This window comes from Gambusia affinis, linkage group LG13, assembly GCF_019740435.1.
Source record: "Gambusia affinis linkage group LG13, SWU_Gaff_1.0, whole genome shotgun sequence".
Taxonomy (NCBI): Eukaryota; Metazoa; Chordata; class Actinopteri; order Cyprinodontiformes; family Poeciliidae; genus Gambusia; species Gambusia affinis.
In genome coordinates this window covers 12,312,225-12,340,174 of record NC_057880.1, presented here as the reverse complement: position 1 = coordinate 12,340,174, position 27,950 = coordinate 12,312,225, and the positions used below count along the sequence as shown (strand labels likewise).

Genomic DNA, 27,950 nt, shown 5'->3' with positions numbered 1-27,950 from the left:
GGAAACAATGGTGCACACCCGACAGAGCCCATTGGTACAACGTCACGCGCGCGAGACTGCCAGAGCAAAGAAGGTAAATGAATTACTGGGGAGATAAGGAGGAGGAAGAGAGACAGAAAGCTGAGGATGCAGCCTGCCTGGATCCACAGCACACAACGCAAGAGCAGCTAGAGCAGCTCAGTGAAGCACAACTTCAGTGGTCTCATCATCAGCTTCACGAGGAAGAGATGCGTTGATCCAACAACATCCCCCCTCAAGACTCCCCCCACCCTGCTCTACATTCTCGCCCTCCTCTACCTTTTTTTCTCCTCCCATCTCCAGCGAGGAGCATCCCGCGCACTGATATTTTTTAATTTTTTTATTTATTTATTTGTTTTTACTCCGACCGACGGCCAGGCAATTTCAAGAGAACTGACATAAAGCCAGACACGATGTGTGGATATTCCCGCTATGGGACAGCCGTGGGATTTATGGTACTGCTGAACGCGTTGCTGATATTTGCGACGCAGGCTACAGAAGGAGTCCTGACGGACCACCTTCTGGTTCAGTTGCATGAGGACGCTCAGGATGAGGCGCACCAAGTTGCAACACAACATGGGCTCCAGAGTGCACGGAAGGTATGAGGGATACTCGGGACAAAAAAAAAAAGTGACGCGCATGCATGTGCATTAGGTTTTGTAAATAAATAAATTAATATGACTAAAAACGTTCAGAGAAAACATGTGCATGTTTGGGACATTTAAATCATTTCCCATCCTCGCAATAGTTACGAGCTGTCCATTAGATAACCCACTAGGAAGCATCTTTATGTTTTCTTTTGGTTTTACTTCGCTCCACTTTGTAAATTTGATGACGTCATTTCCACTGAAATACAGGCTGAGGTTTGTGGCTTGCCCACTGGCCTATGGACCAAATTTATTTAGCATTAATGTCCTTTGACGGATGAGGCCCTTGGAATAACACAAAAGATAATGTATTCTGTAACCATGAACAACCAGGTATGCTCTAACAAGCTGAACTTAAATTTATGCTATTGTCATTTTATGTACTCTGCTGCCTTATTTTTAGGATGGTGTTTTGTAAATTAACACAAAAACACAGTGTGATCACCTTCAAACTCACCAGAAAACTGTACATCTTTATAAATATTCTGAAAATAATTTGCAAGGGTTCAGGTGTAACATATCAAAGGGCATGACAAGCCTCCTCCTGCAGACCTGTGGAAATAATTCCCGAGGAGTATGTTCCTTGTCACATGTCAAAATAAACGTTTGTGTGAAATTGGCTGTAGCCTCAGTCAGTGAGGCGTAGCATTGGGCAAAGCCGTGTCTGCATGAAAATCACACTTTCTCCCCCATCATTTCTGCTCATTTCACTCATTTTAGTATAATCTGTCTTGTAACTGTGCAGCTTCACCACCTCTGAGATGTTGCAGGCACTTGTTTATCTCCTGACATGTACTGCCACCCAGGTTATGTAATCTGTGGCTTTATTGGTTCTAATGGGAGTCGCACCATTAAACAATGTTTGTGTTGTTTGACTTATCCTCGTTCATTGCCTAATTAACTAGATCAGGCCACCAAACTGGCAATGATCAACCCACTGAGATCGTTAAAATTCCTAATTACAAAAAATAAGTGCAGCGTTTGCGCTGAGGTCGGTTTTTCTTATTACTTTTGTTTCAGGCAATTTCCAACTAATGGCCAGTTGGAGATCAGAGTAATATTCATGCAAATGTTCAATGTATTCCAACATTGCATCTGACAGGCACATCGGAAAGCATTTATTTTGAGGATTGACCTGCTCCTTGGCTGTCACCAAAGCATAGGGAGGTCTTTAATTTGTGTACAGTGCTGGAGGGGAAACTCTGGATGACGCATCTCATTTCCCTGCCTATGTGATTTATCATGGTTGATTCTTCTTTTTCACTGCCTTAAAATAGACCCTATGTTAAAACTAGGGAACCATTGGTCCTGCGACCCCACCGTCGTGCTCCTGCATTTTTAATGCAATGTTTTTTGAGTGTATGTATTTATTCTTTGGGACTGCTGTACTTGATTGTTCTCATATTTGTTTTGTTTCTTGAAATGCTCATCTCTCTCTCTCTCTGTATGTGTGTGTTGTTTTATTTTAAATGCAGCTTCCCTTTGGAGACGGCCTGTTTCACTTCTATCCTCAGGAGGCTTCAAAGAGGCGAAGCAAACGCAGCACTCGTATCAAACAGAGCCTCCAAAAAGACAGAAGGGTGAGCGTTAATTATATCTACCCGTGTCTGAGACAGTGTGACTTTTCACTCAGTCTGCGACGCCGGGTTTTTTGAGGTTTGTGTTTGAAATGAAACCCATTACCGAAGTTGAGAAGACAAATCGTTAAAAGTTCATGATATGGGCACAACTTCTGTGATCTCAAGGAGGCGGAGAACAATGAGCACTAAGCAGATAAAACTGAAATAAATGTTGAAAGGAAGCAGAAAAGCCTTTTGTTTTCTAGAAAATAAGATAAGTTGTACAATCTTCTGTCCTTCAAGAAAAAACACCTCTCAATTATTAGAGCTGCTTAAATGGAAAAATCCTCTTTCGTTGTCTAGTTGTGCTGTATTGTGTGTGTAATTACAGCAGTTACAGCAGAAGCTGTCACCTTATGATGAAGACAACAAGAATTACATTGGGAGAGGTGTAAATTCTCTTAATTTGACTGGATGATTTATTGTAGCATCTGTAGTAACATGATGATAAATGCATCATGTACACCATTTCAAGTAAATTATTTTAAAAAAGCACACAGTTCAATCAATAAACCTTTTTTTCAGTTAAAATATCTCAAGGGAGTTAAATCAGTTTTATTTATTTAATCCCATTCATACACATAGTGAATGCACATAAAGTGTTTTACAGAAATGAAGAAAAGCTTTCAAAAATACCTTAGCGTAACTCTTAAAACAAAATTATATATTTAAATGTTTTTTCTTATATTGGTATGTACAATGTAATAGGTCCTCTTAGAGACACATCCCAATAGTCATCAAATTCATTCCTGCATAAATAAATAAACAAAAAAAAAGCAACAAATGGCATTATTAACATCCTAATCAACAAAGATGCATATAGCAGTAGCCATGTTAGATTTGTAAACTCATCAGCAGGATACTGAATTCAACAGAGGTATGACAGAAAAACACATTCATTCTTGTGTTAATTCTTGTCTTTGCAACATTATGTTTTGAATATAGAAAAATTCAATTATAGACATAAAATATTTTTAAGACATCTAAATACATGTATTGGATGTAGGGGTAAGTTCATATCACTGGATGCCAGTTTGTATAACTCTGGGAACAAACTTGCTGGTAATGCCTGAACTCACTCTGATGAAAAACTAAATGTGAACAGCGTTAACTTCCCCATAAAAACTGAGAGACCACATATTTAACTGAAAAAAATATAAGCAAATGGAAATCTTGATTTCTTTTATCAAGAAAATCAAGAAATCAAGATTTGGGTCTTAGGTTTTTGATATCTTTGCAGTGTTTGCCACAAGAAATGCTTGATTTCCATCTAAGCATTTATCGTGGCATGTGTAGTGTGGCAACAGCAGGCTTTGGGTAACAACTAAGTACAGTAAGCCAGAAAAGCTTTGTTAGATAATAAGCGGCACGACAAAGCGGTTACCACATTTAGATTTTCACACTGTTCATAGGAAACCAAGTAGTAAATACTGTACAACAATTATTCAGATTTTAAATTCGCTAAGACTGCTTAGCTCACATCTCTGCCCGCTCTGAGTCTGTTGAAGGCACAGTGGCACAAAGGCAATAGCCTGTTTGAACGATGACAGGCTGTGAATGAATTTGTTTGTTCCAGTGCAATTTGTCTTGTGTAACTCCACGTGTTTAGCTTGGTCTATTGTCGGAGGCGGTAAGAGCGAAGGTCCTGCTGCAGACAATCAACTGACCTCTCTAATTACGGTTGTGAGAGGTGCTAATGAAAATAAATGTGAGCCGCTTCACCGAGCTAATGCAGCTAATGGAAGTGAGACAACACGGACATGGACAGGTCTACATTCCAAATGCTGAGGTTTAATCAGCTGGTTGGTGTGCTTACATGGATTTCTATGTATCTCTGGACCCTATGAGGATGGAAACGTCAATGGGAGCTCCTGTGACCTTACAACATTCACAGTCAGCTACAAATGTTCACATTAACAGTCGAAGTTGCCTTAAAATGTTAGTATTTTAGCATGTTGTTCGTTTTTGTTTTAAAATTGTTTGAATTTGAGTTATTTCTGCTGTTATCGAGAATGTACACCTCATCGTGACGTTTTTAAAGGTGTTTGTACAAGAACAGTAAGCCTGCTTCCAGGGACAGTTTGATAAAGTAGCCCACATCTCTACTGTTCCTGTGTAAGCATCAAAGTATCCCCAAATGGCACTGTGACATTTTCTATCCTGATTCCAGCTTCGGATACTTGTAAGTGAAATATAACCAGCAATAGTTTCAGTTTCACATACAATTTCTTCTAAGACACCTATGTTTTGATTTTACATATTCCAAATAGTTCTAATTTCAGATTTTTTATTTATTTTTTAACATTTATTTGAAGCTGAGAGAATAATGTTAAATACTAGTAGTTGTTCTCACTGAAGATGTAAGAAAAAAAAACTCAAGAAACCTTTTCAGTAAACTATTCAATCCAGGTAGCCTTCTGCTGTCTGCCTGTATTTATATATTTGCTCCAAATTTACTAATACATAGGAGTGCACTACAAAAGTTGAATAGTTGAAAAATTGCAAATTTAAAAATCTCTTGATTCATGTGTGATTTTTGAAAGGTGGCAAGAGTATCAGAGTTAGACACCTTGATACTCCAAACAACCACTAAGTGGGGTAATAACAATAACAGTCCCATAAAATTCAAATTATGAAAGGGTTAGCTGGGTTTACAGCTCCAGGTTGTGATACAGCAAATACAGACTGTTTGTTCAGCCAAACAGCCACAGGGTTTCAGGTTAAAACACTTGGAACACTCTGGTACAGTGCAAGTTCTCACTAGTTGCACATTGGACACAATATTTTAAGTGTATTTTACTGCACTTAAAATAAAATACATCACAGGATTTTGGCCAATGGTAGTTCCTTCATTAGAAGTGATAATGGCTGAAAATCATTTTTAAAAAGAGTTGGTCAGGAGCCAAATGCTTTGCTCCGAGTTTCAAAGTTAAAATACTGGAATCATATTAGTACTGCTGACGTGTTCAGACCTTTTAGAGTGGAAGATTTTAGTCATTGCACTCTATATCGACCCAGATGATGTAATTCTGCAATGATAGCAGCTTCGTGAGTTATAGTGTTCATTTGTATCATGCATGACTGACGCGATTTGTGATTTATAGATTCAAAGATTCAACAAAAAAAATTGAAGAATACAAAGACAATTTAGAGAATTCAGCATGAGAACAGGAGAGACCAGTCAAACTATTTCAACTGCTCAAATGAAGTAAATTGAATTAACACATAAATATGAGTCTTCATTTAAAATTAAGCTAGATTTACAAAAAGGGTCACATTGCTTTAGTTTTCAGAAATTTACGGGGAACGTTAAATGGCAGTCTACCTTTAACAGATGCTGAGCAGCGACAACAAGGGTGTAGTATATACACCGTGACCAGGATTCATGTTCTTTCATTTATTAGAATTTGTTTACCCACCCCTTTCCCCACAGGGACCTTTTTTTTCTTGTCTCTCCTTCTCATCTTTTCTTGTGATTGTTGTCTTGTCTCCTCAGTTATGCAGCTCTGTTTTTTTTAAATCATTGTTATTTTATTTGTAAATGTAGATATACTAATAAACAGGGGTAAGCTATAAAAGCTGGTGAGTTGGAGACATTCATATTTAAAGCATAATCAAGATCTTTCAACCCCTGTACAAGCAAAGAAACAAAGCGAAAAATAAATAAAAAAATCATGGGGGAACTAGAACAGTAAAGTATCAAAGCGCTGTATTTCAAAGTGAAATGAAGCGTTGTGAGCTGGCAGTTGGCAAGGGCGGACAGTGACAGTGGTGCATGGGCACTGTTTGATGTCGTGAGTGGGAAGTATGACATGCCGTCCAAGGGAAATACCCACTCTTCCGCTCAGTGGAGGAATAAATTGCTGCTGGATGGAGAGAAATGTTGAAAAATAAGGAAAATTGTGGTATATTTTAAAAATTTAACAATTGGCAAAACGAAGAGAACTGAGGATTGACCTGCCTTTTAAAGGATTTCCTGTCTGGCTGATTTACAGTGCGTATGTTCCTCCTGATTGATTATAGTGTGACTTAAATGAGACTCGCAAATGAATACACTTTGGCCATTTGAGAAAGGCGCCTTAAGTGCTGCTCTGCCTTCTTATCTGAGGATTGTAAATACACTTGAAATTGCCAGTTTTCTGAGTCACATTATGGTGAATTTGCAAGAGTAATCATAAAAGGTACACTTATCAGTGACCCATTTTTCAAGCGTGGTTTTGAAACTGTGAAAACTTACAGTCCCTGAAAATTATAAGAATAACTATAAAATTGACATTTCTAACCAAGCATTTATGAAACATTAATTTACGGCGTTGAAAGATTGCAGGGATGTTTCATTTTGATTTTCAGTGCATCTGTACGCACAAAGCATTCTTAAATTGAGCAACCAACAGAAACCTTTATTATCCATTGTTATTAGCCATTTTTTGTATTTTATTTATTTATTTATTTTTTTGCATTTTGTTGCATATGTCCTGAAATGTCACATGGGTGAAAGCTGAGTTAGTTAAAAACATTGTTCTTTTCTTCAAACGGCTAATAATTGCGTATTTCTTTAAATATTAGATATTTAAACAGTAAACAGACGTAACTAAACGTTACACAAACTAAAGTTATACAGTGTGGCTGAGAAATAATTACCATAATAAGGAACAAACTGCCATAACTGCAGGCTGTCAGTTTTATCAACAAATTTGAATCATTCTGCAGACATTTGACCTCTGACTTTTGTACTTGTAATACCAATTCTTCTTTTTCCCATCTTATAAATTACAAAAGAAAACTACAAAAAAATATTTCATAGTAAAAAAGTAATACAAAGTAAACTGTCTCCTTGAAAGTAGTGACGATGGGTAGGAGCTCCATTTTTCCTTTTTATTGTCTGTATGTACATATAGAGTGAATGTTTTAGATCGTGTTTAGTAACTTTCCTGTAACTTATCCACTCCTTATGTGTTAGATTGCAGTGCTTTAAGTTGGTGTGGTGATAACATTTCTAGAAACAAAAAAAAAGCAACTAATGCAGAGAGCAGCTGTTCATCCACCTGGGTTTCTTTGATAACTCAGGAAAGCCGTGGAGTGTTTGTGAACATAATTGCGGCGGTTTGTAAGGTTGTCTGGAGAAAAGAGGCTGTGGCCTTGTGGCAGGTGAGTCTGGCAGCCTCGGCTATACCTGCAAAGACTCTTATTAGATGAAGAAAAAAAAAAACAGTTATTTGGATTGACAAGAAGCTCTTGTTTCATGGTGAGGACAGCACAATTGAGTTTTGTGATTTTCTGTGCACAAAGCAGCACACAATGCAACATCTTTAGAGTTACAGGAAATTCTCTTTTTGTTTCTGCTTCAATTTCCCAGCACATTTATTTCATTCTGCTACTGTTTTGTTTTAAAATTTTTTTTGTCCCTTTGAGCTCACTGCTTTCTTCTGTGTCATTTCTCTGCTTCTTGTGCCCAGGTAAAGAAAGTCTTCGAACAGGAAGGTTTCAGTCGTCAGAAGCGAGGCTACAGAAATATCAATGATATTGAAGTGAACATGAGTGACCCTCTGTTCACCAAGCAGTGGTACCTGGTGAGTAATCAGCCGAGTAGCTGTGTCCGTGCTGCCTGACCTTTCTCACCAGCCCACATTGTTCCATGCTAATTACTTGGAATCCAGGCGTTTTCCACTCTGCTTACAGAATCAACATTGTTACTCATTCTTAGATTAGTTTGGCAAAAACAGAGATGTGTAATTTCCGAACTTGTGCATGCCTGTTACCCCCGCCTGTCGTGCTCATCCTTGATGGCAGGCATGACTTTTATGCAGCAGCAAGCTTGCCTTCATTCATTTGAGGCAAAAGAGGCACATGCTGTATCGCTGACATTTATACCCTTCATACCCAGCCACATCCAATGTTATTCCTTCCGGTGCATGCAAGCATCCTCTAGCATAGCTAATATCCTAATGGTGGCTCACCTGGGTGCCATGACTCATGAATGTTCTCCATGTTGTCCAGATAAACACAGGGCAGGCAGATGGGACACCCGGGTTGGATCTAAATGTGGCTGAAGCTTGGGCACTGGGGTACACAGGCAAAGGAGTCACCATCGCAATCATGGATGATGGTGAGCTTCAAGCTGGTCTTTAATGAACGGTCTGTAGCAGTCGCTAAGCTTGTGCAGGTCCCTCCAATGGTTTGATAAGTAGAGTAACTGTTTACGACTCAGACAATATTTTGATAGAATATATAAATGAGATTTCTTTCTTTTAGAAGAATAAAACCATTTCTGTTCAATGAAATTTTACTGTCAAAAACACAATAATAATAATGAGTGATTTTATTTAACATTGCAGTTATGTCAACCTTTTCCTCTTCAGCCAAATGGTTTAACTGTGTAATTAAAACAAAATTTTAAGTTAATAACATTTATATTTTAGGTGTTTTGTATGGAGAGCTCTTTCATTCAAAATTTATTAAAGAAATGCTGTTATTTATAATATTTAAAATGTATTTTATATTTAATTTATCACGTTCATTTAAGTGTTGAAATAAAATAAAAGGCCATTCTGGTCTTTTTGTGTTGATAAAGTTCAAAACCTTTTCTGACACACTTACTGGTACATTTAAGTAATAATTGTCCTAACAGAACCTAGTTTACACTTTTCACGGCAATTAAGAACAAATACAATAGACGAAAAGTACATAATCATCTTTTATTTATTTACTTAGGCTCTGTTGCATCACTGATTAATGTCTTATTCCAGGTATCGACTACCTACATCCAGACCTGGCATCAAATTATGTGAGTAGCTTCATGTTGTTGAATGTTCTTAATTTTCTTTCATTCCTTTGAAGGGCTGTTAATAAGTGAAGCAAGGGTTGAGGATTTCACGGGCTTTGTGTGACTTCTCATTGGCACTGGCAGGTGCTCTCTGAGTTGCCTTCATGGCTGCCGAGTCTCCTTGTATCCCTGGAGGACGCAGAGACAGGCAGCCGGCCAGCCAAGCTGTTTAATGTTAATGCACAGCACTCTGTGGCAGACACAGTGGCAGGCCGATCTGTCACTAGCTGAGATAATGCCAGGGTAGTTGGTGCTGCATAATGTGATGTTTTATCTCTAGAATACTGATAAAACTTTAAAGGACAAGAAGGATTGTGAAATAGAACATAGTGATGAAGGTTTCATTTGACTTTTACAGTGAGTGCACTGACTGCAGTGCTGCGCGTCTGGCTGGCGAGCTTTGTTTATCTTGACTCTTTGGTTTCTCTTGTTTTAATTTACAGTTTTCTCACTTTTCTCTGACTTGAGCATAATGATGTTTTGACAACCCTGGAGCCTGTAGTTTTTCCTTCCACCTATTGCTTCTTTCTAAAATGCACTGCTAGATTTACGGTGCCTGGCAAAAGTATTGACACCCCGTCACTTTTTGCATTACATTATACCCACAAACGTCAGTGTATATTATTTGGGTTTTATGTGGAAAACCAACACATAGTAGTGCATAACTCTGAAGGGAAGGCAATATAACACATGGAATTAAATTTCTTCTCTTAAGAAATTAGAAATCTTTATTTGTCCCAGCTTAATCTGACACCACAAAATATAATCTGGTGCAACCAAATGCTTTCAGAAGTTATTATCAAATACTTAGGACTTAGTTCTCAAGCAATATTCCAACTTTGAACATCTCATGGAACATTTTTCAATTTATTGGTTAAAAACAGAAAGTGCAGACCACTACTACATTCTTACCAAGACAGGGTCATCTACCAAACTTGACAAGTCTCAAGAGAGGAGGATTAATAAAGCAACCTGTACTGACTCTGACTCTCACTATTGACAGGACTGTGATTTGGTATGCCTTCACAAATCTGACCTTGATGGAAGAGATTCAGGAAGAAAGCATTGTTGACATGAAGCCATTAGAAATCCTGAGTGCAGCCATAAGACATGTAGTGACACGGCAAGGAGTTTTACTCAGATTACGTCAAAATTAATTTTTTTAGCCTTCATGCAAACTGCTACTTATGGCAGAACACTGAGTAAAACATTTTACATTAGTTGTAACAACACAAAATCTACACTGTGATATAGCGATACCTTTCTTCAGCAAGAGTAAAGGAGCTGCTATAGAGAGGTGAAGGCAAAATGGGTGCCACTACATGACAGGGCGAGCCTTAAAAATACTGTCAAAAACGAAGTCCTTCAGACCGGAGTGGAGGTTCACCTTTCAGATTTTAGAAATATACCCTTAAACATTATTTTTTTTGTGTAAGATTGTTTTCTCTATGTGTGCATGTATCACTCATCACCATGTTTGCCTGGCTTTGCATGCACCCGCCTGTGAACAAAGATGAGCTGTGGCCCAAAAATAACATGCAGACTCAGCCGTGGAGATGCAGGAGCATGCTTCACTAGATTGATGCATCACGCTGTGCCGTAGATGTCTTTTGTGTGCGTGTAGGCTCGTGTGTGTGTGTTTCTTTGAGTTAGATGTTGCCCAGAAAAACAGAAAAAAAAAAACACAGCATGACAGATCCGGTTTTGTTAACGTTGTCATGGTGTTTTTTAAACCTCCTACTATCAGCTGGAAGAGAAATTTCATAAAATATCATTTGAGCTCATCACATCTTTTAGTTCAGTTTTAATCGAACGCATTTGGATATTTCTACAGTACATTTTGTGCTTTTGCTGTAACAATCATTCAGGAAATGCTCATATTGCTTGCAATAAGCAATTTCTAACATGGTGGTTTTAATTTCATGGCACATTTACCAGTAGATATCAACAGGCAAAACACTGTGATGAGTTTTGGATAAAATAGATCTTCATGGGAATTTATAACAAATTGATACAACTTCCAGTATGCTCATTTTCTGCTTTTGCTTATTTTCTACTTTTATTAAGTTCAATTATTTTAATGGTGCTGGAGTTAGATCTGTTTTCTGAATGTGGCTCAGTTATTTATTTATTTATTTATTTCATCTCTCCACTTCCCACACATGATCGATAAATCTACTGGCTACAGAGGGGGATTTCTCAGTACCAGCAGGATTGATAGGTGACCTTTTTCTCCCTCTGCCTGCTAAATAAAACATGTGTAAGAGGAGAAAAGGAGAAATGTGGAGTGTTGTGTCACCTAGCAGGACTCTTACTGTGCAGATGGGAAGTTACCATTTGAACATACTGATCAACGAAAATAGCTGAACATTAGAGGAAGTTAAGACGAGCAATGTTGTTCATATAACTCGTCAGCTTTCCCAGCTTCAAGATTAAGCTAGAATGTTCAATTGCCATGATAAAATAAAGATATTATGCCCATTCCTGATTGTGAAATCTGTCTATTAAATAGAGCAGCATATTACCCGATTACCCTGAATACCAGTAGATATTTCTGTATTATAAACCCAGAATGTTATGTATAAGCCAAGGGACTAACACATAGTTTGGGGTATAGCTGTACACATTTAAGAAAATTGTGTAATTTTATAAAAATTATTATACTAATCCCAATTGTATCATTACATTTCACCAGAAAAAAACGAATGAACGATTTTTACCCTTTAAAAAAAGATCAATTGTCAACATGGCTTTACAGTCATTTTTGTACATCTTTCTGTGACCCTTAATTTGATTTTACATAACTTTTGACCCTATTTAATCATAATAGTTCTGGTGACCCTGACGAGAAAAACCTGAAAGAGAATAAGAAGAATACCACTAATCTTAGCTAAATTATTTGAGAAAATACAGATAACTCAGAAAAAGTTTTAATCATTTACAAATGACAACCGATGTGCATTCTTCAGCTACAAGAAATCCAAACTATCACAGATTAAAGCATCAAGCTTAGCATAACCAGTGTGCAAAAAGAGAGAAATAAGTTCTGCCATGTTCCAAAATAACTCAGAATGGTTTGGAGAAAATCCAAATCCAAATTTATTGGATGTGATTAGTATTAAGATTATTCTCTAATAAAGATGGAGATTACCCAGTAAAGTTTACGATTACTCTCAATCTAAAGCCGAGTCACTGGTTTCTTGGTGGTATTGTTTATTGGTTATCCTGGCAGAGAGGTTGGGCATTACTATCACGTTCATGATGGGTTTGGTTAGACTTATGGACCACAAATCTAAATGTTTTTTATATAATTAAATTCAGACATCCCTGGTAATATGCTGAAAGATGGCAATGCATTAGTCTGCTTCAATTTGTAGGCATTAGAAACAGCTGAAACAGAAGCTTGATGGCAGGACCAAGATAATCAAGATGGTTGGAGGAAAACTGCACTCCCTTTCTTCTCTTTCAGTAATATCTATGAATTACCTTGTCATGCCTTCTGAAGCAATGAAGCACTTTTGATGTATTTTTCTTAGATTACCATGCCTTAATCTTTGAAGATGAATCTTAGTGGCAGTACCCTTGGTGTACTTATAACTGCATTTAGACATAAAAGAAGAAAATAGCAGCCTTACTATGGTGTGTCTGTGTGATTTTTCTTTTAGCAGCCGGGGGTTGCCAGGAACAGATGAAGTGACTAAGGCATTAGTAATTCTGTACCTGGCTGCTCCCATGACAGAGAGTCTGATTGATAGCAAAAGATATGAGTTTGAAGTTCAGTAAGTGATCCATGGACATACTCCCATGTTATTTATTGCCATGGCTCGAGACTTTTTACCTGGTTTATTGAAACAGAAAGAAAGTGTGTTTTTTTTTTCTCTTCAAAAATGTTGTTCTCCAGACAATGGCAATGTTTTAAGCATTTTTCAAAATATTTTGTAGCTGAGGTTCTTACACATTTTTAGCCTGCTCTTGTTTCTTTTTATTTTTTTATTGTCTTAGAAAGGAAACGAGTCAAAGAAAGAAAATGTTAAACACAATAAAAAAAAAAACAAAAAAAAAAACAGTTTAGTTGACATTTCGCTCTAATAGAAACAACTACTGACAGAGGCTTTTTACTTTGTCCTTGTTACCCTCCTCACATTTTCATAATATGGCAATAATAAAAAAAATTACAAATACAAAACTTATCATAAACATTAAAAAGCATTGCAAACGCCTCACAATTACACAAACACAAAAATAAGAATGTATGTCAAAATAACTGTAGCAATCTAGCTATATGTCAGTATAAAAATAATTCATATGTGATTCCCATTGGTTGAAACCAGGAGATTCTGCTCCCTTCCTGTTGTGCTACTGGCCAGACTTGTCTTCTCTAATTATCAGCCAGTTGTCTGGCAGAAGCAGCAGTGACAAACCAGTCTCCTAAAACTGATCTGATATGGTTGAGTCTGCTGCCGATGGACCGAGCTGCAGATCCTCTGTTCTCATGTCCAGAAAAAATATGTGTTACATGTAGCACTAGCACAGAACCAAACACTAAACACGAGTATGTGAGTGAAAGTCCAAATGAGAATTCAAAATGTCTGGTAATTACATTCACTGGATAAATGATCATTTAACAGATGTGCATATTTTCTGTCTACTTTTTTTTTCTGCTGCTGTTTATTCTGATCCTTTGACTATTGGTCATATGAAATTAAATTCTGAGTCATTATCATCTCAGCTTGAAGTACATGCTGTGACCAGACATCCATGTTGCCCAGTGAATATTTTTAATAAAAGGTGGAATCAAGGAAGACAAAGTAGGTGAATTTGCTGTTATTTCTGCCACTACTAGAAACAAAATGTTAAAACAAATGTGATCTGACAAGCAATTTGTCCTCCAATAACTCATACCTCATCAAAATTATGATTCTGGGAGCAACATGAATCAATTACAATACTTAATTTATATTTTGGATAAAACAAAATCTGTGGTTAGGCTCAGATTTCATCTAAAATCTGACATCAAAGTTACTCAAATGAGGAGATGTAAAAAGAACATCAACAGTATAAAAGAGACAATATTATAAGAGGTAATGGTTTTGCAATTTGGTGCCACCTATAATAGTATTATGCTTTGTAGTATAGTATTTCAGAAGTTGTAGATTAAAAATCACCTTGACTGAGAAAGAAGTGACCCGAAGAAGTTTCTTTGATCTTTAGCACAGCATTAAAACATAACACAAAATGACCATAATTGTTGATAAAATGTCTGCAGAAAAAGCTAAATTACCTCAAAGAATATGACAATTCTTAGAAATATGAAAATGAATGTTCACGGCCTTCACATTATAGCTCTGTAACTGAATAAAGAACTAACTGTATTAAAAGTAAGATCAGTATTTGTTTCTCAAGGGCAAATTCAAGGGTTTCATTCTTATCTTTGGTTTTCTTTTATCTGACCAAACCTAACAAAGGACTGGAATAATAGAGAAATACAGGAACAATGTCTAAGTAAGAAACCCAGGGACTAACTACTTCATAATAAAACTATATCCTTCAGTGTGTGAGTATTGTCTTAATGCTGGTGTTGGTATTGTCCGATCTTGGTCTTGAGTCATCTGTGGGTTAGTTGTACTATGGCACTAATTAAAATAAGTCTGTTTTGTACATATGTTGGGACAAAACTTACAGAAGGAGATTTTCTTTTTCATACACTATGTGATTTACTTTGAGCTCGTTTGTCTTAGTGACCTGTGTTACGGTAACTTGCTGTGCAGTTTGGACTTTGAGAGAAAACAGTAAAGAACTTAATATTGAAAATGACTGCCAAAAAGAGAGTAACAGTTCACATTGAACAGTACTAACAACTATACTTAAAAAAGAAAAAAGAAAAAAAAAGAAAGCTTGTACCTGTTGTTTGTGAAGTTAGGACTTTACAATGTAATCTTTCTCACTGCCCATCTCCTGTTCACTTATTGCTTGTTTGTTTTTTTTTTTTCTCTGCCTTTCTATTTTCATAAATGCATCAATTTGGTCCTTTCAGAATGCCGATGCCAGCTACGATTTTAGCAGCAACGACCCGTTCCCATTCCCACGATACACAGATGACTGGTTCAACAGGTAATGCCCGTCCAGACAGCCCTCTTGTTTATGTACACATACCGAGTGTGTTTTTATGTGCAAACATGTGGGCTCTATCTGGTGTATGCTCACTCTGCCCTATTGATTTTCTCTCCACATAGTTCTATTAAGACATAATGCAGCAAAACAAACAGCGACATTGTCCAGCAGCAAGACAAAAGAAAACCACATTGCTTATTTTTAGTCACACAAATGGCTGCATAGAGTATGTGAAAAAGAAAGCTCCTAAGTCAGTTAGTCCTCAAAAGAAATTTTGTATACTAGTGACCTTCTGTTACTAAAGCCTGATCAGACTCATAACCCCTAGCATAAATATGTAAAAAAAAAAAATAAAAACATGTAGATAAATATAACAAATACTGTTGTATTTGCACATCTGCTTCCATTTGCCTTGATGTATGTGTGTCTGCGCCTCTGTGTCAAATTTAGCAGGCGGTGCTTTGGTTTAATAGCGGTTGCTGACTGCAATTCTCGTTGGCTAGTCAGCTGGTTGTTATAAATAGCTGCCTGTCTGGTGCAAGGCATGCTGGGAGAGAGGGGTTGACTCTGCAGTGTCCCTGTGGGAGTGCAAAGAGATGGCAACATTACACGGTGAACACAAAACACAGATGTGCACAGGCTATTCTGTTAGACATCTAATATTGTAGTTTGTTGCAGGACAAATCTGAGTTAAATTTCAGGATTAGAGTGTTTATGGCAACAAGATTCTTTAACTTGATCATTTTGCTATAAACAATCTTGTTAAAGTCCGACATAGAGTCTGCAGCAACCAAGGTTACAGCTGATTTGTGAAATCTTAGATCAGACTTTTCCAAGGAGATATCATTTGCAAATGTATGCAAATTCATGCAAATCCTCACAAGTCATTTCTTTCCTCATTTATTTATTTATTTTTCCTGTCACCAGTCATGGCACACGATGTGCTGGGGAGGTTTCTGCGGCAGCCAACAATAACATCTGTGGTGTGGGAGTCGCCTACAACTCCAAGGTGGCAGGTGTGTGTCAAGTAGAAACCTGCACATTGAAGAGAGAGGAGGGTGACCATGAAAAGATTACAATGTTAAATAATAGCTCTGATAACAGTATGATGACAGCTTCACAGGTCGGATGCAGGTGATTTACAGAGAGAGGGAAAGCACAACGTATAGGCTGTTGTGGGGAAAATTGTGCTGAGGGGTGTTTATATGGTTCACCTCTATGCACAGAGGTGGAAAATATTCAGATTGTCATGGTAAAAAACAAAATTGATGCATAAAATTGAGATTTGAAATAAGCAAGTTGAAATTTGATTTGCATGTTGCCGTGATGGTGACTGATCTTCTTTTATCAAGGTATGCGCATACCATGTTTTTTTTTTTTTTTTTGCAAATCAAATGGTCAAAACAGAACCGGCCGTTTTCCTTAAGTCCTTATTTAATATTTCACTGCTGTCTTCTTCCGCCAGCTAAAATGACATACTGATAAAAACAAAATTCTTATCCTTTCAGGCATCAGGATGCTGGACCAACCTTTTATGACTGATATTATTGAAGCATCATCTATCAGCCACATGCCTCAAGAAATTGACATATACAGTGCCAGCTGGGGACCGACTGATGATGGCAAGACTGTGGATGGACCTCGAGAACTTACATTGCAGGCTATGGCTGATGGTGTCAATAAGGTATAAAGAAATGAACCAGATCCTGAGTAGCAGTTTTCTTCAGGCTTATACATCCTAAGACACCAGCATAGGACATGTTAATAAATAGATTGAAAATATGTTGATCTGGTCTTCTTTTAAGACAGATCTATGGCTATTGATATATACCATGAAGATTTGTCTTTATTAATCCTGTCTCCTTTTTGTAACACTCATGTCACATAATTTTTCAAACTTTCTCAAAAGCTGTAGCTGCCAAGGTTTTTCTGACAAGCTATTAGTGGATTCCACAATATCAGATGCAATGAAGGTGATGCTGCAACACTGAGATAAACCTTGTGTCTTTGTCCACTAATGAAACTTCATGCAGCAAGGCAGCTAATAGGTCAGGGGCATACATTTTCAGAAACTCATCAAATAGCCGGATAACTATTCTTGCGGAAGACATTTAACTTATATATATATATTAGTACAAAATATGAATTGAAAGATGAAGAAAGCGTCACTAATTCAGCTCATCTTTTTATTTTAGCGTAAAAGCCGCCTTGAATTTTTAATGCACTAGCATGCTGGTGTAGAAACATTTCCACTGAACTCTGTGTTGCTTGTTAATGCTCGGGACATTATTACAGCAATTTTTCATTTAGTCATGCTCTTACTGAAATGATGAATACAGATAAGAAGTTGTGCACACAAACAAAAGCATTGCTCTTATGACAGAATTATTAAAATATGTACACTCAATACATTTTCTCTGCGCATTCATCATGCTGAGAACAAAGAACACCTATTTTAGATAAACGGTAGTAACAACAACATTATTAAAGGCAATAGCACTTGATAGTACCTTAATCTAGCCCAGTACAGCAATTTTTATAGAGACTTTACATGGACTTCCATTCATTTCTGCATCCTATCCCTCTGCCTTATCCTAAACCAGTAACCAGTTACCAGTAACTGCAAACTGAATTTAATTCACACCTTAGTCTTAAACCTAAGCCCTAACACAAAAACAACACCCCTCAGTCAGTCCCCACAATATAGGATGTGTTAGGAAAATGTTCCCTACCATGTATCAAATACAAAACTACACACACACACACACACACACACGCACGCACACACACACAGTTGTAAAGCTAACAGCTACACTGCCAATTACTTGCTTGATTAATCTTCATGCACCATGTGCAGGCAGGTGCAAGCTGGTCTGAAACAACTGCATCTCAGGCAGAGTGGCTGAACAGAAGCACAACTCAATGAAACAAACATCCCTTATTGTGTAGGCACTCTGCAATCTGCTGCTTACAGAAGATTCTAATGATCACTTACATAAGTTTCTGTGTTGGCTGTACATGATACGCCCTGTGCAGACGAGGGAAATTAGGAAGTACATTATGTTCCAGAAGCGCCCAAACGAGACTGTGTGGTTTTAATCAAAATAAAGGACTGTCCTGGGCAAAAATGAAAACATTTTATCAGAATTGGAGCCGAATACAGAACAGTAAAACCCTGAAGCACAGCGTTTAGCTCAGTGTTGCTCAAAACTCTCTTTTTAAGGACACTATGACAAGAGAGGGAAAAAGCAAAACCTTGTCAGTCTTGTTGCAAAACCATCAGCCTTTTGTAGTCACAGGTGCAGCACAGAGAAAAACAGGATACTCTCTGCCTGGAGATACTGTTTGTTGTTTCCTTTTATAAGACACTGACATTAAAAAAATAGTTACAGTTTTCATCCTACAAAAGATTTTATGCCCTTTCCACCTAGGCAAGAACAATTAACAATTACGAAGCTTTGAAAGACGGTTCCGCAATAAGATTTCTTCTGTTTTAGCTTTTTAAAATCGCATTTAGAAGTTTCAGATTATAAAACTAACTATATTCTCAAAAATTACCTGAGCAATTTTATGAGAATTTTTTTTTGCGGAGAATTAAAGCTACCCTAATCAATCTGATCCCTTGTAAAAATATAATTATTTGCACAAAGCACAGTCAAAATGTTAATCATTGTTTTGTTTTTTTTACTTGTTGAAAGTCAGTCACACATCACATACAACTCTTTCGTCCTTTATGGTGCTGCTGTGTTTTGGAGTCACTACATTTGTGACGGATCTCATTAGGTAGCTGTGTGATTAGGCAGTTTGTTCCGCAGTGTTGGACCAGAGAGGCTACAGGCAATTTTTCCAGGAACAATTAACCAACCACCACCTGGCGACAAGAGAATTTTGATTGCATTGTAGTGTAGGAGTAATTTAGAAAAAAAAAATGCACCAAAGAGACCAATTTTAGACACTTTAATAAACACAAGAAGTTTAAAAATGCTGATGCTGGTTGTATAATTACAGTAAGATTAAATTCCCTTTTTCTTGGTCATCACTTTAACTTGAGAAACAAGCAATAACTTTGATGTATCTCTGTTTCTCTGGGTGATGTTGTTTTAGGGGCGGGGAGGAAAAGGCAGCATCTATGTATGGGCGTCAGGCGATGGCGGTAGCTATGACGACTGCAACTGTGACGGCTACGCCTCCAGCATGTGGACCATCTCCATCAACTCTGCCATCAACGATGGCCGCACCGCTCTGTATGATGAAAGCTGCTCCTCCACGCTGGCGTCCACATTCAGTAACGGGCGAAAACGCAACCCGGAGGCTGGTGTTGTGAGTGCGCTCAGATTTAATTGTGGGCATTTCACAAGTATGACAATAAACAAGCCAGATTAATACGCATGAATTCCCGATAATACTTCTAACATTTAAAAATGATTCAGCTTTATTTCCCTGAAGTTCTTAACATGACTGTCTCTAAGATCCTCTCATATTCTCTAAAAGATATTATTGCATTCATGGACCGAACAGTTATTTGCACATTTTCTGGGAACACAGCATATCTGTATTCCAGGCCCTTCAGGAGATTGAATGAGTCCAGGAAATTTCTAGATGACTGAGGAAAATAGTGGAGGCTGAGCTGGAGGTATAGCTCTTTCCAAGAAATAAGCCTGACATTCAGATTTCTATTTTTGTTTTGATGCTCAAAATGATGCTGGTACACAAATCTTTCTGCATTAAAATTCTCTGCCGTCCATCCTTTTATTTTCTCTCTCAGTTATTTTTAAGGGACACTTTTTTAATGAAATTGTCTTTTTGCTTGGGTATTTTGGACACACATACTTAACAGTTTGTGTATTTGTCACACATTAGACAATTCAAAATTGGCCCTTCTTTCTGGGTTGCCATTTATAATTATAAATAAATTTTAACTTTAATACTTCATAACATTTTTCACTCACAATGTCTACCTGCCATCTTTTATTCAGTGAGCTCCACTGGCAAAGCACACAACATAAGAATCTGTTCCCAATACCAGAGGAAACAAGTAGTTTGCAAAATGGTCCTCAGAAGTATATATCAGACTTCGATCTTTTCTATTTAGATACTAATTTGTAATACTATTGCATCTAAGTCCACACATTACGAAGCGTTATAAACTAAAATATTTTAATATGCCAGTTTACAGAGGCTGCTGTGTTTGAATGATTATGCAAATCACCTTTGGCTGTTGACAAAGCGCAATCTTCCCAAGGGGTTTTTCTCATAATTGCAGTTACTCTGTTGTCATTTTTTATTAAGTACCATATTGAGTAAATAAATAATTCTTCAGTCTGATTGTGCAATTTAGTCTATTCTCACTCATCATACTTTGAATTATACAATTTAGTAGCCACAAACAAAATGATCTCCAATCAACAGCTGAGGATTAGACTTTACTTCTGTTCAAAATAAAAGCTGAAGCACATCGAAATACTGTCTAATGTGTCTTGCTAATTTATTCAAATCTCTTGAAGTCTTTTTTTTTTTTTTGCCCTTTCACAACTACGAACTTCATTGCATCGTAGTGTTAAGGACTGCATTTCTATTCAGCACCCTAGAAACAATCCTTGTAGAATTGTGACCTACATCAGCTTTATACATATAAAGTGTAACATTTTGCCCAATGTTTCTTGCAGATTTGGTGAAAATCTGGGACTGGGGCCAAGATTAATTGTCTGCGCTTCAAAGCAATCATTGATTATTGGTTATTATTTGTTGATATGCATCTAAGAAGAAATTGAGCTCCAATATATAGAAAATATTACATTCATAGCCTCAGATTATTACTATGTTAACACAAGAATCAAATTATTCTTTGCTCTTTCATAAAATAAGCTTCTTTATGTCTTAACGTTTAAACAAACAACTTTTGCAACAACTTTTATTTTTTTCTGTTACTGTGATTTGATTATTTCAGGCTACTACAGATCTGTATGGAAACTGCACTCTGCGTCACTCTGGAACATCAGCAGCAGCACCGGAGGCAGCAGGCGTCTTTGCTCTGGCTCTTGAAGCTAAGTATGTGCTCCACACTCCCTTTTTATATGCCTATCATAATTGCACATATTGATTTAGATGGACTGTCTGCATGAAAGAGCATTAAGTTACCTCATTGAATAATGCTTAGGTTGAGAAGGTGGCAGCCAGAATGCACAATCTCTGTATATGGTATTTGGTTATGTTTTCCTTTATCCCCATCACCCTTCATCTTCACATTCTATATTCCTGAGTGACCAAACTCTTTAATGGTAAAAGATATTGCTTCTTCTTTACCAGTTGTACATCACTTGTTACAGAATTCCTTATTTTTCACAATAGCAACTTAAATAAACCTTCTGTGTGACAGAAACTAATAATCCTTGGATAAGTTAACAGATCACAGTGGAAGATTGAACAAAAGGACTTACTGCATGGTTGAAGAAGAGAAACTTCGTCTCATTATGTCACAGACCATAGGAATTAATTGCAGTCCTCATATGGCAAAAATGTTCTCTAAGAGCTAGCAGTGATGCCAAACACAAGGACAGTGGAGATTTGTTATTTGATGTCAAATCTATAATCTGAACAATCACAGCATTTCAAATCCTGAGAGAGACCCAGTCATTCTTTCCCCTCTCTCTCTCAGGACTTTGCTTCTCACATTAGAGGCTGACACGATTCTCTGGGCATTAACTAACACCAGCTGATGGAGCTGTGTAAAGACGCACTGTTTGCTCAGCACACACAATAATGATGTTGCTGTCTGAAGACCGGACGCCCAGCTGCAAATAGCTCCCAAGCCTTTTTACTGGCCAAACACACTTGAACCGTAGAACAACACGAGTCTGCCAGAGTAAAGCTGTCACTAAAAACAGCCGCAAAATTTTACAGAGACGCAGACAAAGGCAACCATTCAAGCCTAAAACACAAAAACTGACATTGAATGCCTTTAGCTATTCTATTTTTGTATTCAGAATGTTTTGTTTTGTTTTTGTTTTTTCCTGGAGGAATCTCTCTGTAAAAACACTGCCCTAAATCTTCCCCCATGTCTTTTTTTTTTTTTTTTTTTTTTTATCTTAGCCCTAACCTGACATGGAGAGACATGCAGCACCTGTCAGTCCTGACGTCGAAGCGAAACCAGCTCCATGACGAAGTCCACCAGTGGAGAAGGAACGGTGTGGGTTTGGAGTTCAACCACCTGTTTGGGTATGGCGTGCTGGATGCTGGGGGGATGGTGAAAATGGCCAACGAATGGAAAACGGTCCCAGAGCGTTTCCACTGTGTAGCTGGATCCATCCAGGAAGTCCAGTAAGTTACTTCTTTGAAATTAATATTTAGATGACAGGTGATCATAAAATGCTATGTCATTTTATGACATATGACATTTTATGTCTTGCAAACAACCTTCCAAGATTTTAGAGAGGAAAACCCTGCAGACTCCGGGAGAGACACTCTCATCTAATTACTGGGTAATCCCCAGTATGACCTAATTCAATAAAACATTCTTAATTAGAGTATCCACTTAATAACCCTGTAGTATTTATATCAGCTGCTCAGTCTGTTTTGTCCTGTAAACAGGGTAATTTACATTTGTCTGTCAAGATAAAGTATCTTAGCATTTGGAAGAGATTCAATGACATCTGGTACATGCCCCCCAAAATATTCAGTTGTCCAGAATACATTTTATGTCCTAATTTTAGGAATTTTCTGAAATAAAGGTAATGCCGATCACAAACTGATTTGAATCAAAGCACTTTTATGCTGATTTGATTTATGTTTTTGTCTCCAAACTACATGTACAGTGTGGTCACAATGCATGAATAGAAAACTTGATTTTTAGTGTAGACATGCTGATCGCCCAGGGAGAAACTTTTCCCACTCTGCCTGATTTACTGGTGAGTCTCTAAATTAAAGGATCTGTATTTAATTTAGGACAATCCAGTCCAAATTTCTTAAAGTATCTTAGGTCAGAATGTTGAATGATTCAACATTTTCAGTAAGAAACTGTTAGTTTGCGCTTTAATCCTTTGCTGTTTGGAAGCAAACTTCAGCATTGTTTGTTTCATGACTTAGCCAAACTGAAGGAAAGAGTCAAATTTGGCTTTATTAGCTGGTCAATTAGTGTTTCACAAACAATGGATTATGATTCAATTAATTAATTAATTTAAAGTGTTTGGGAATAATCACAACAGATTATTCCTAATCAAGCATTAGATGGAATGTAAAATCAAGAGCAAGAAATTTTATTCATTTCTTTTGTTTTTTTAACGTCTTTTTTAAAGCACTAACAATAACCAATGGGGATACAATCTGAGCTTTACTATATTACAAGAAAATATGGAACATAAACAGCAGAAAGATGGGAAAAAAGTCCTATTTTGATAACTTTTGTCAGCATGCATGGATCTGGTGAAAAATCTGAGGAGTTCCTTTATTTTTCAGTCTGTGCCTCTCCACAATGCATTTATAAAAACACATTGTGATAATGGTGGAGAGGACTTAAATTTTTTAACTCAAACATTATTTAAGAGACGAGAATATCTATAAAAATGTTCTTTATACGGCAAAGTGTATTGGGAAGGAATACCAATAATAACAATTCTCTTTTTAAGCCTTTCAATTCTGTCTTAAAGGCTGATTCACTGGCACTGTCATATATATATATATATATATATATATATATATATATATATATATATATATATATATATATATATATGTATATATATATATATATATATATATATATATATATATATATATATGTATATATATATATATATTTCTTTTTTTATCAGTTCTCTGTTTCCACAGCAGCACTGCAGGGCTTCTACTGCCTGTATTGTGGTGGAGCTATAATTACAACAATCCCACCTCTGTTGATAGCATATTATCAGAGAAGAGCAATAAACACTGGTGTAGCCATGCTCACAAACGCTGCTCAGCAGTGATCTGATAGCTTCCCTGGCTGTTTATGGCTTACTTAGTTGGAGGAAAACTTCTCATTATCAGCTGAGCTGGCACACAGAGCACTGCAGAGCAGTGTGGCTGTTTTTAATCTGGAAAGATTCAGCCCTTCAGTGGCACCTCTGTCTTCACTTTGTGGCTTTGCGATTACTCTTGCATATTGTCCAATGGTATATGTGAAAATGCTCATCTAAAATTTATTCATATGTAATTTTACTATTAAAGTAAAAGCATATATGTGAATGACATTTTTATGAAAAATCACAGACAGAAAAAGCAATTTTGGCAATTTGGAGGTTAGTAAAACAAATAAATATCCCCAGTTTTCAACTTAAATACAGTTGCTTGTTGAAACACCAACATACACATTCTAACTTTCACTCTCCATCACAAGAATTGCTTTGAGGGGGAATTAAAAAGATATATCAATAAAATGTTTTCTTAGTCTTTACACTGTGAGCTGTCAATAAAATATAAACTAACAACAGAGATAATCTCATGCTGCTGTGTGAAAGAGCGACGGCAGAAAATGATAATCGTGCAATTATTTTAACAGATAATTTAGTCTAAATTTAAAGCAGTCTGTTTCTATGAGAAATTAGCATTGTTTACTTGACTAGTAATACTAAATCAGCTATTGTTTTGTGTTTATTCTTGAGAATATAGATCCTTGCATTAACTCTGAGATTTCATAAGGACTCCCAACATATTCAGAGCCCATATCTGCAATTACAGACAAAGGCTGAAAGCTTGAAATTTTTTTAATCATCTTCTGTCAGTAACAGCATCCACACCAAAGAGTGTTGACATCAATGTGGCCTCATATATAGCACTCAACGTTGTGCTAAAAGTTAACTTTGTGATAGGTAGGTAGGTAGGTAGGTTATCTTTTAGTCCTTGCTGTTTAACACCTTGGCCTGAGACTTGTTAGTTTTCATAGATATTTTCTTTTTTCTGTCAGCTCAGCTCAGTTTTGTGCTCAGTTAATAATTTTTCTTTGTGGTTTCCAACACTTCTTCACTTTCCTTTTCTTGTCATTTTTTGTCTGTTTCTCATTACCTGGGATGAGGCCTCAGCCTCTAATAATGGTATTAAACCTCTCACAGCCTTTGGCCACCATCTGCCCTGCTGTGCTCTCACCCTGTCTTTCTGTTACCCAAAGAGATGGGAAAGCACTTAATCAAAATGACAGACACAAGCTGAAAGTAGTATCCTTTTTAGACAGTGATTGTAGTTTCAGTTCTGAACAAATCTATAGTTGACATATATACATGTACTGTATATATAGTCTTAGTTATATGAATTTAACCCATTGTCTGTCTTGTTTCTTTTGGCTCTGTTTACTTTCTGAATCTCTCTCTCAAAAATTGCCTTTAACCATTGATTTTTGTTTCTTGTTTTTAAGTAAATTCCAGTCCGGCGATAAGCTGGTGTTAGCCATTACCACTGAGGCCTGTCAGGGGAAGGACAACTTTGTTCGCTACCTGGAGCATGTCCAGGCCGTAGTCACTGTCAACGCCACCCGCCGGGGAGACCTCAACATCAACATGACCTCGCCGATGGGCACAAAGTCCATACTGTTGAGTCGAAGGCCCCGGGATGACGACGCCAAGGTCGGCTTTGACAAGTGGCCCTTCATGACCACCCACACCTGGGGGGAGGACCCCCGTGGCACCTGGGTCCTGGAGGTGGGTTTTCGGGGCGATCAGCCTCAGCGGGGGGTCCTCAAGGAGTGGACTCTCATGCTGCATGGAACACAAAGTGCCCCTTACATAGACCAGATTGTGCGCGATTATCAGTCCAAACTTGCCATGTCCAAAAAGGAGGAGCTGGAGGAGGAGCTAGATGAGGCCGTAGAGAGAAGTCTGAAGAGCTTGATGAGTAAAAACAACTGAAATCAAAATGTCATCTGCATGTTGCCAATTGCTTCACTTTTTCCTGTATTTTCAGTCTCGCTCTCTGCCCACAGTATCACCACATCACTTTGTTTTGTTCAGTGTTTCCTCTCTTTTGTCTCCTGCTCTGCCTCTCTCCTTCCTGCTTTTTTGTTATCAAGAGTTTCCCTCAGACACCTTTGATGAATGTTTCTCCTAACAATCATGAAAAAAGTATATCCCTCAATTAACTGTTGTAGAGAAAGCAGAACTATATAGGCAGAATTTTACATTGCAATGAATTGTACATATACCAGATAGACGCCAGCGCTTTCATGCCCTGCACCTTTCTTCTGCCAAATGTTGTACAGTTTTTTTGTTTTTTTTCTGTGACTGTAAATGATTTTCTGTCTCATTCTACTTAAACTTTAATTTAATCGCAAACAAAGCAGTGATACTTCTTTCCGTCTGTATTTTTGTGAAATATTTGTAATCAAGGAAAGGAATGTGTAATTTATTTTGCAGAGCGTGGCCATGAGTTCATATTTCATAACCTTTGACGTATATGCTATAATAAACCTATTCAGCTATTTATTAAAGTATTTGAGTGATTTGGAGCACATCACCCAACATTTTTTTCTTCTAAGTAGAGATTTCTACTCTATCAATTCAGTGCCCCAAACTGCACAAATAAATAAATAAAATGATGAATGTCAAAAAAAAAAACAAAAAAAAAAACAATTTTTCCACATGGAAAAATGTGGAAAACAATTCTCATTCAAAATTACATATGGTGCCTTTCAAATGTTTCCAGGTTTCTTTGACTCTTTAATATATTGAACCTAAAAGGTACTATGCATTTTATTTTGATTCTACAACAAAGTAGCACACAACTGTTAAGGGAAAATGTCACGTTGTTTTCAAAATTTTCCACAATTCACAATTCCCCCAATGTCCCCTTATATATATAAGTTCTTAGAAACCATCTAATTAAAAAACAGTCTTCACTTGTATTTTTTGTTATTTTAGTTTAAGTGCAATACTATTTGAACAGTTGAAAATAGAGTATAAAAGCAGCAGGTCTGTTAAATAAGAGTTTGAATTAAAGGGACAGTTTATCACAACTTGGCATTTATTGCCTGTGGGTAGGGAGCTCTAATTAAGGCTCCTAAGCTGCTAGCAACAAATAGCCATGTTTCTATTTGTGGAATCGTGAGACAGAAGTAGAACGGTAAATGTTTTGATCTACATAGGTCTTTCTGGAGTCATCCTTGCACTTTTCCATACCTTTTCCATTTTCCACGTTTTCCATTTTTGAAGGATATTATTTGTAAAATTGCATATATGGTTGTGAGCTATTTAAGGATATCAAAATTTAAACTTTGTAAGATTTAAACCTTTTTCTTTATGAAAAAACCAATTGTCCCTAAACCTAATAATTGTCTATACCACCTTTGGTTGCAACAGCTGTCATTAAGTATTGCCACTGCACTCCACTCCACTTTTTTAATTCAGCCACACTGGGAGATTTTTAAGTTTGAACAGCCTTTGTAAGATCACATCACAACATCCCAATTAAATTCCAGAATTTAAACAGGTTAGCTCAAAACTTTATTTATTTATTTATTTATTTATTTATTTATTTATTTTTAACCATTCAGATGTGGGCTTGCTGGTGTGCTTCTGATTATTTATCTGTTGCATAATCCAACTATGACTGAGCTTTTCGTCATGAACTGACGTTCTATGGTTTCTGATCTTGTAATGACTCTTGCAGTCAATCACCGGACTCCCTATCTCAGAAATGGTTTGGTGGGTTCGGTGATGCGGCACACACTTTATGGTGGCTTGAGTCATAGATCTAGTTGTCACAGGTTCGAGT

The 27,950-nt window shown here is 37.1% G+C and overlaps 1 protein-coding gene across 1 annotated transcript; it reads left to right on the top strand.

Moving 5' to 3' along the window:
* Nucleotides 1-62: 62 nt before the first annotated feature.
* Nucleotides 63-26,662, top strand: pcsk2 (proprotein convertase subtilisin/kexin type 2). Its single transcript, XM_044137344.1, has 12 exons — nucleotides 63-617; nucleotides 2,141-2,245; nucleotides 7,741-7,854; nucleotides 8,282-8,390; nucleotides 9,031-9,068; nucleotides 15,142-15,218; nucleotides 16,146-16,234; nucleotides 16,727-16,902; nucleotides 19,323-19,538; nucleotides 21,166-21,266; nucleotides 22,308-22,535; nucleotides 25,600-26,662. Exons 1-12 carry the CDS (start codon nucleotides 432-434, stop codon nucleotides 26,087-26,089), a joined length of 1,929 nt encoding a protein of 642 aa, XP_043993279.1. The 5' UTR covers nucleotides 63-431; the 3' UTR covers nucleotides 26,090-26,662.
* Nucleotides 26,663-27,950: the final 1,288 nt, after the last annotated feature.